Source organism: Saccostrea cucullata, unplaced genomic scaffold (assembly GCF_032062105.1).
Source record: "Saccostrea cucullata isolate Sc308-1 unplaced genomic scaffold, CSIRO_AGI_Scuc_v1 ctg4189, whole genome shotgun sequence".
Lineage (NCBI taxonomy): Eukaryota > Metazoa > Mollusca > Bivalvia > Ostreida > Ostreidae > Saccostrea > Saccostrea cuccullata.
Genome location: NW_026918393.1, coordinates 133,868 through 144,147, shown reverse-complemented (window position 1 = coordinate 144,147; position 10,280 = coordinate 133,868). Strand labels below are relative to the sequence as shown.

Genomic DNA, 10,280 nt, shown 5'->3' with positions numbered 1-10,280 from the left:
TAAAAATTGAAATTAACAGCATGGAAAGGAAACCTTATTCAAGAACATTTAAAATTTAAAATTCTATCTTTATTCTGTATTAAAAAGGACAATGAACAAAATAATTTTTTTCTTAAGCATGAAGTCTGCTTCTTGATCCTTTAGTCAGGTTTCTACAATATCTTGTGCTTAAATGTTTCCCATACATTTTTTTATTTGAATATTAATGAATTATTGCTTTATTTTCCACAGGACATGTCGCTTCCTCTAACTTTATACATTCAGGCAGATAATTCAGCCAAAGACAATAAGAATTTTATTCTTATGGGGTTCCTAGCCAGTCTTGTACAACAACAAATCGTTAAGAAGGTAAATCTTTAGCATGTAGTTTCCATTTGTTTAAGTATCATCATTCAAAATAACATTTTTAAGTCATTTACAATGCATTTATGTTTGTGTATCAAAGCCATTCAAGTCATTTTCTCTGATTTTGTACTTTGTGATTTACCGAGATCAATGAGACCTGCTGCAAATACAATTTCAAAGTATGTTAGATGTGTAATATGTGTGCCCACTTTACACAGACTGTTTATTTCAAAATAAACAAAAATGTTACTGCAAATTAGATTTTAAACTGCATTCAGATAGAGAATTTAATGTGAATAAAAGTAATTCAAAGTAATTTACTGTGCATCAACTTATTTCTCATTAGCTTCATATCAGCTTCATATTAGCTTACTAGTATATAGATATAAAATTTTAAATCACATTAGTTTACTTTGCATTGCCATATGAACACAATTTGGCGATTGACCTTCAACTTGTACAGGTATTTATAATGATGGATTTTATAGTACTGTATTCGAACCAGTGAAAAACAAATATATTGTTATTCTTGTGGTATGTGCTCTAACTATTAAACAATGTAAAACATTTTGAATTATTTTATTCTTTAGAGCAATGGGGTTGGGAGCAGTTGTCTGATGGAAAAGGAAGAAGATCCGTCCGTTTTCTGGAGGAGAGCAGGGTTGTCATCAGCCAGTTGGTGACAGATCGGCACCTCCAAGTAGCGAAGTGGGTGCGGGAGAACATGCCAAACACGGTGCACAACATTGATGTTTGGCACGTGGCAAAAGGTAGGCATAATTTCTGCTTGATACTTGAAATAGAAGCTATGCAGCCCTGCACATGTTATTATTTTTTTTTATTTAAGTAATCTCAACAGGTGAATTTGAAAGAAATGACATGATCATAAAGATCACTGTACTCCTCAACTTTTATTACAGGATTGAAGAAGAAGCTAGTGGCACTCAGCAAAGAGAAAGACTGCCAGGACGTTGTGGACTGGATAAAGAGTATCACTTACCACCTTTATTGGGTTCCTTCCTCAACACTGGCAGATGAAGAAGATGAAATGAAATGGGAGAAGTGGTCCAGCATTCTCAACCACATTCAGAATGTTCATGCAGGGCATGGTGACCACTTTGAGCGATGTGAACACGGGGACCTGGGTCCAGACACTCGACTTAAAGATGGCTTAGACCTGGTAAGAACTGTTAAATTTATCATTTGAAATGAATAAAGAGGACATAAAATCTGGGTCATTTAACCTGACCTATGTAATCATGTTGCAGTTTCCATAGCATGTGTTAAACAGTCAACCAGTTCAACAAGTGACACTTCAGTTTAATTTATAGGTGCTTATTCTACTCAAGAATATCCTTTGTAAAACATTTATAGAGAAGATTCTTTAATTTTTGTAGGCACCAAGGTCCTTGAGAAGCTTGAATCAATCATTGATTCCAGACAGATGAGAAAGGACATCCCAAGGCTATCACCAACAGTTCAGACGTCAGACCTAGAGGCATATCACTCCGTGATAAATCACTTCGCCCCTAAGATGAATAGCTTTTCATACAAGGGAATGCAAAGCCGGTAAATAGTTACACATTTTTATTTAAACTTGAGTTGTGTTTCAAAACTGTTCTAGATGTCACCATGCAAATCTATAGTTTTACTTATCAACCTGAGTATGATTCATCACACCATGTTTTTTTTCAGTTTGTTACTTGCTGCCATGCATTACAACGAGAATTCTACCAAAGACCAGGCAACTACAAAAGACGGTAATCTGCAGTACAGGATTGTCTTCCCAAAACAGAAGAAGGGGGAATTCACAGTACAGAAAGTGAAGACTAAAAGCACATATGGTAAATTCAAATATTTATTTATTTATTTGGCATGTTTCCAGTGTAAAAAAAAATGTATAGTTTTAAATACACATCCTATGGTCTGTGAAATATGCATTGTTCATTACAGATTATGTGGATGCATTGAACAACAAAGCAAGTGAAATGGTTTTTAACAACACCATGCCACGCAGTGAAGAAGGCAACATTGCTCCGCCGCCTTTGTGTGACCAGTACATCCACCCAGAGAAGGATGTTGCCGTACGTCAACTTCTAACTCGGCTCAGACGAAACTAAATCCTTGGTACTGGCCATTTTCCTCGGGATAGGTAGTTCTGATCTTGTGAACGGCACACGCTGGTAATGGAACCCGCACTTGTTTCCCAAGCCACCCCCAGCACCACCTGGCTAATTGTCTGTAGCCGATATATCGCATTCGCCTGTGAAAGAGACAAAGAGATTTAAGTTCAAGTAATTTGTTATGAGCAAAAATTTTTCTTGTTTTGTTTAATTTCTTGAAACACGAAAAAAAAACCATGTCATATCACAATGACATAAATTTCAAATAAAATTTGATTAGTGTTATTCAGTTCCTTATTTATTAATGTGAATTTGCATTGTAATCTAAACTGCATTATTGTTTTTATGCTCTGCATATCTGTTTTTGATGACCTTTATTTATTGCATTTTTGTATTGTATGATTCATACATCTTGTTTTTGATGATATCTATTGTTATTGATCTCTTGTTAAGTTTTTTTAATTGTTTATTCTTTTAATATAATATTAAGAGTGCAATATTGTTCTGTTAGATCTAAGAATTTATTCATCAAGTTATTTCTTTAGTGGTGCTATGCTGACACTTCGTTCAGACAGGTATAACCTTTTTAGCTCACCTGAGCCAAAGGCTCAAGTGAGCTTTTCTGATCACAATTTGTCCGTTGTCTGTCGTTGTCGTTGTTGTTGTAAACTTTTCACATTTTCATCTTCTTCTCAATAACCACTGGGCCAATTTCAACCAAACTTGCCATAAAGTATCCTTAGGTGAAGGGGATTCAGGTTTGTTCAAATGAAGGGTCACGCCCTTTTCCAAGGGGAGATAACTATGAATTAGAGAAAAAATTAATGGAATTTTTAAAAAATCTTCTTCTCAAAAACCGCTGGGCCAGGAAAGATGAAACTCATGAAAATGGCCGATCAAAGTTTTACATAGGAATATATTGGAAAATCTTCTTCTCAAGAACCACTAGGCCAATACTGAGCGCTATTCTGTTCATATAGTGACGTCACTTCCGCTCTGCCTCGTTTTCGACTATTTCTATTTCTGCTTGATTGGATAGTCAGAACAGGTAAAAATAGCAATTTTACAAGCGGCGTAACCCTGTTAATCGGCCACCGATTTCGATGCGGTTTTTTGCAATCTGTTTTTTATCACCATGAGTATTATATATATTGCAATTAAGTGTCATTGCTTATATCCTTTAACTAATATTATTTCCGGTTATTGTAGAAATAGTTCCGGTTTAGACTAGAGGGAAAAATGACATACATGTATCTCGATAAACTTTCTTTGGCATAGGACTAACAAAGAAAACCAATCCCAATTTGCATAAAGGAATGAAGAATCTTTTATATTTCACGCGGGAGCATGGTATTATATGAGTAAAAGAAGTTGAGAATTAATGTTGGCTATGCTTATTTAACATTGCATGCAAACAAAAGATAGACAGTGTCAGTAGGACAAATTTAAGTCCCTTTAAGTCCCTTTCGGTTGATTGCGTTTTTCTTTACAAATTAAAAAACAGTATCTCAGATACTCCTCTTCTCCGGGCAAGTCATTTGGTTGAGTGATATCTGGTAATAGTATTTGTTTATGACCCTCACTATAATTAATTGCTCTGCAAAAGCAGTTAAACAGTGGAGATATAACAGTCAATTGTATGTTATGCCTGTAGATCTAATGTTCAAAATACCTAAGTTTGTATTGCCACATACAAATTCATTTGAATTTATTACGGAAGATACAATGTTTGATAAACTATGCTCAGACATAGTATTCTTATACCATTATTCCCACATACAACAGTATAGCTGCCTAATTTATTTATCCCCTGGGATTAAAAATACCCAGTATTATGTACTTTATATGATTTTAAATCTTAAGAATGGCAAATAAGGGATTTTTAATCCTATGTCGCCTATTATGGGAGAAAAAATCGTGTGGGAGAATTTTTTTCGCCCATGGGATTTTGGTGGGATTTCAGGTGGGATGAAAAATCCCCCCATTTTCACATGGGATTTTAGGTTTTGACAGAGGTTTATGAGAAAACTACTACATTGTGGAAGTTGAGATTGACATGATGAGGTCAGGATAAAATATCCCACCAAAATATAGAAAAAAAATTCTAATGTAGGTCTTTTCGAAAGGGTCCCAAAAAGTCCGGATTTTTTTTGGAATACTGTTCCGTTTACTTATATTTCCTGATAAGGTTATTTTGTTTCATTTTGTTTATCTGTTATAAATACAAGTGGACATGATCATTAAAACCATGTAAGTACAGTCATTTAGGGTATTCTGAATCACCTTTTACATTCTTGCTGCAAACGATCTCATTAACAAGTTTATAACCGGTTGTTTGGTATTGATGGAAAGGTGATTTTATGAGTAAATGTAAATATATTTACTGTACAAAGCGAGCTCATCTTCAATGCAATGACCTTGAGGACGGCTATATTTAGACCATCTTTTAGTGTGTTGCGAGCCACTTCCGTGTATTTAGAGTCTCTTCGTTAAATTCAATAAAAAACAAAAGTGGATAAAATTAAGAAGAAAACATAGAGTTGATATATAATAAAAGAAAACGAACCATCAACTTCCTTCAAAAACAGTACAGTATGCATATTATGAGTGTACAAGAATTATGATAAATGAAGTAAACAAGATTTTCGAGAAACATTTTCTTTCTCTTACATTTAAGACAATCGTGACATTGTGTCTGGAACAAATTCAATAACAGACTTTAACTCAACAACAAAAAAAAAAAACAAAAACAAAAAAAAAAAAAAAAAAATCATAAACACTACTTTCAAATGATATGTACAATTTCAACAAGTTTTCAAAAGGTGGTCACCTCAATAACTTCCTTTTTTTGACATGCCTTCAAGATGCTCCTGATGATAGTTAAAGCAATCTGAAGTATCTACAAGGAATCACCACTACACCTCCTCTTTTCTGGAGCATAGAGAGAGAGAGAGAATGAATATATATTGATATTTTTAAAAGTTTAAGAATTTTATACAAAAATCCTTACAAAACAAGTGTACTGTGTCGTCATAATCATTTAAACTTTAATTACATTGAACCATGATTAATTTATGACATTTGTGCAAATTTGACATATGAATTCAACAGATTCCAGAGATATTGCATCTATATTCCATGGATGATCACCTAGAATGCATGAAATATGTTCCCACTGCTGATCAGTGACACTTCTCACACTGTATCCGGAGTCAAAGCTCATCAGTATGACATACAAAATATACTTCAGATGGAAGACGTTGAAGCAGATGATGGATTTATGTTTGCAGTAGAAGGTTTCGGCATCCTCTTATCTGACTTTAAAAAACCCATGAATAGTTTATTCACTTTTATTTTGGATGACTGGGTGTGAATGTTTTTGGCTTTCTCTTTTGATTAAAGAAATTTCTCCTTCGCTTTCCTCTCTCTCAATGCATTTTGTTTCTTTTTTCAATCATTTCAATCCCATCTTCCTGATAGAATCTAATGAAATTAAATTGTCTGGCAATTCATCTGCAAGGCTTTTCTTCTTCATTTTCTTCAATTTCACTCCCACATCCAGTGGTTGCATCAAGTTAGTTGCATTTCTTACTAACCTATAGATTTCTATCTAATGATATTTGGACATAGAAAAAGGATTCCATGTCAACATGACTCCCTCCACTACCAATTAATAAAACAAATGGTCTCTCTCACAGCATAATTATGAAGATTTTCTGAAAGCTTCTGCATTCATCCAATCCTCTGTGACTTCTGCATGCGCATGTCTGTGTGAACCAGCCAGTAACTCATAGGAGATTGGTATGGGCTTAGAAATCGCAAAAATGCAGGAATTACTGTACCTTCAGCATTTGCACAGCACATCACGGCAACTATCGCTTGCCCCCCCCCCCCCCCCCCCCCCATACATGTGAAACTTCAGATTTTGATCCCATTGTAAATCCAGTTTTATCTGCATTATATACTCTTTCATGTTTATCCAGGGTTATTGAAACTTCGAATTTCTGGACAGGTTTGACACATCCTTAAACTTTCACAAATTTTAATTTTATTCTTAAGGTAGGATTCTTCTTATATTTCTTATATTTAAAAATTAATGAAATTTTCTCAGAATCAAAAAGACAATATCACTACATGATGGTATCAGTAAGATTAAGTTTGACCGTTTTGTATTAAGGGCAAGGTAAGGTCAAGGTCATTTAATTTACCTTTTCCCTGGACATTAAGAATAACAAATACTGTTGCCAATAAAAAGATTGAATGCTTTTCTTTTTGCATAAAAACAATACTACCATACAGGGCCTATAAGATGCTATAACCAAACTGACATAAATAATTTAACTAAAATGGATATTTACTTATCCGAATTTTCTCTACTTTTCTTAAATTTTTAGGATATATTAGCTATTTTTATATGCTTCCTATATTTAAAATTTTCTCATTTTCACATATGGTAAAGTTGTCACATAAAGGTACAAAATGATGCAAAAACAAAAAGTTTTGATCGTTTACTAAGAGAGGAAAAACACTTTTTACGGATATTTGGCTCAAATTTTTACTTAGATTTGAAATTTTTTAAAAGCTAACACAGTTCTAGTTTGTTTGAAAAATAATATGTATTTGATATATTTTGAAACTTTAGTCCCTTATCATCAATTTAATTAACATATTGATTTTTTTTTTTCAAGTCTTTGATTGTGTAAAAATTATAACTAAATTCGTTGTTCTACAAAAATTTTGAGAGGTAGAAAATAAGAATCCTACCTTAATACTAACTTAAGAAAAGTTGCAATTTTGTTGTGTATTGATGAAAAATAGTAAAACAGTAATCTAGAAAATTCAGAGTAGAAATGTTCGAAAGCAAAACTCGCAGTTTATTGTCAGTTCGTGCTCAGTGGTGTGTGCAGACCTAATAAACAATTGAACACACCTGGTGAATCGTAAACATGAAGAAAGCTAACTGTGCCCTGTTCACAAAAACAGTCAACGTTTCACGGGTGCATTCAATTTGTTAAACTTTGTACACAACTATAAGCACGGACTGACTATACTAGTGAGGGTTCTTTTTCTTTCGAACATTTTCTAATCTGAATTTCTGGATTATACCATATAAGTAGAAATTTTAGCTAGGATTTAATTTTGGCATTATTAGCGAGGGTGCTGACATCGCTAAAATTGAATATCACTAAAAATTAATCGCGTATTATTTGTAATAGCTTCTTTAGTTAATATTTTAAAATCGCTAAAATTACTTCTCACTAAGAATAAAATACCAGTTTTTAGGTAGAAATCGCTAAATTTGCGTCTCGCTAAAATTTCCACTTATACGGTAGTTTAAGGTTCATTGATACTCTGATAAGAGAGATAACTCTTATCGACATAAATGTCTATTATTCCTTCAGTTTAAAGATTTCCCAGATTAAAGTCTTTTTTTGTCCAATTTGCCCCACAAGCTACGCTATAATTGTTTGCATTTTACTTATAAAAACATTTCTTTTGGAGAATCAAAGGTTCAAGCAACATTTTATATGAGTGAGCAGAGGGTTTATGAACCTTAATACTTTTCATTAATACACAACAAATTTGCCACTTTTCTTTTAAGTATTATAAATAAAAAAATTATGATGTTTTGGGGTCCTTTTGACTTTTGATCTTGAATACTGTTCGTTATCTCCATACAGTGTATGTTTCATTTACATGTAAGGATATGTCACCCGTCCAGAAAGTCGAAGTTTTCATAATTTCAAGATGAAATAAGATTTTAATTTAATTTTCGTGTGAATACATGTTTATAAGTCGTGCTATTAAATAGAACAAGAGGCCCACGGGCCTTATAGGTCACCTGAGCATCATGCAACAACTTTCAGATGATTGAATTTGTTTCATGTTTTAAGCTAGATGCTTAGGCATTCACAATTTTGGAAGAGGCACTCTTGCTCAACATAACTATGTACTTAGTTAGTTTATTTAAAACCTATGAGCAGAGAAGAAGATTTTCAAAGATTTAATGCATTTTCACTATATAATCAATAGAGCCCCGCCCTAACACCAGAACCTCTGACCCTGGGGCCATAAAATTCACAATTTTGGTAGAGGCACTCTTGCTCATTATAACTATGTACTTAGTTAGTTTATTTAAAACCTAGGAGCAGAGAAGATTTTCAAAGATTTAATGCATTTTCACTATAATCAATAGAGCCCCGCCCTAACACCAGAACCCCAGACCCTGGGGCCATGAATTTCAGAATTTTGGTAGAGGCACTCTTGCTCATCATAATTATTTACTGAATTAGTGTATTTAATACGTAGGAGCAGAGAAGATTTTCAAAGATTTAATGTATTTTCAATAAATAATCAATATAGAGCCCCACCCTAACACCAGAACCCCTGACCCTGGGGCCATAAAATTCACAATTTATGAAGATACACTCTTGCTCATCATAACTATGTGCTTAATTAGTTTATTTAATACTCAGGAACAGAGAAGAAGATTTTCAAAGAAATAATGCATTTTCACTATATAATCAATAGAGCCCCGCCCTAACACCAGAACCCCTGACCCTGGGGCCATAAAATTGATAAATTTGGTAGAGCCACTCTTGCTCATCATAACTATGAACTTAATTTGTTTATTTAATACCCAGGAGCAGAGAAGATTTTTAAAGACTTACTGCATTTTCACTATATAATCAATAGAGCCCCGCCCTAACACCAGAACCCCTGACCCTGGGGCCATGAATTTCACAATTTTGGTAGAGGACTCAATGCTGATTACAATCATACCAACAGTTTGACTGCTTGATGTCCGGGAGTAAAGAAGAAGATTTTTAAAGATTGCACTATTTTTAGTGGTTTTTGCCCTCTCCCCCAGGCCCCAGGGGAGCGGGGACCACCAAATTCACAATTTTTGTTCCCCTTCACCCATAGATGCTATATGCCAAATTTGGTTGAAATTGGTTCAGTGGTTTCAGAGAAGAAGCTAAAAATGTTTAAATGTTAACGCACGACGGACGACGGACGACGACGGACAAAAACGGATAGCAATAGGTCACCTGAGTTTACTCAGGTGACCTAAAAATTGAGAAAATATTAATGGGGTTTATCCAATATGGATAAACCTGGTTATTTCGTGCAGCTTAATGTTTTACATGCAAAGATAGATAACTCTTTCTTAACACTGAACTTCATAAATCATCGGGCTCGGTGCTCAAAAAATTCTTGATATTTCTTGTATGCGCATGTCTTCTAGAATATTCCTTTTTAATCTGTAATTTGAAAGAAGCAGACGCAAAAAAATTTTCAAAACCCACCCTCCCTCCCCTTAATTTTATATTTTATCCCCCTTTAGCACCTCTGCCATTTTTCTTATACATTTTCATTATAATTTTTTTCCGGTTGTTTTTTCGTTTCTTTTAATTTCTCGTTTCAGCGTCATGGCATGGATCGAATCCTGAATCGGATCCACCAGTTTGTTGATGTGCTTTGCGGACCTTCAATGTTCAAGTTGCGTGTGGCTATTGACTTTGTTGGGCATAATTTTGCAAAGAATGCTGTCTCCGGGGGGAACTGTTTTTTCCAGACTCCTTGGATCAAGATGGTATATCTCTTGCTCATTATCTATATTCATTTACCTATGCTGCCATATTATCATAATGATCGGCGCATTCATTGTGTTATATCTAATTTATTATTAAATGGCCATGACAAGCACGCCAAAACAAATATAGTCTTTTCAGTATTTTCAGACTTCTTAAACCTTTTACTGGGGTTAATCTGATCAAGTGTGTTTCTGTTATTGTCTGAGTCCAATGT

The 10,280-nt window shown here is 34.1% G+C and overlaps 1 protein-coding gene across 1 annotated transcript; it reads left to right on the top strand.

Annotated features, from left to right (window-relative positions):
* Positions 1-231: 231 nt before the first annotated feature.
* LOC134264468 (uncharacterized) lies at positions 232-2,607 on the top strand (the record flags this gene model as incomplete). The annotated part of the gene is made up of 6 exons (XM_062746769.1): positions 232-348; positions 938-1,115; positions 1,266-1,525; positions 1,743-1,914; positions 2,041-2,189; positions 2,299-2,607. Coding segments are annotated over 4 exons (606 nt in total), but the record flags the coding sequence as incomplete, so codon positions are not given.
* Between the last annotated feature and the right edge of the window lie 7,673 nt (positions 2,608-10,280).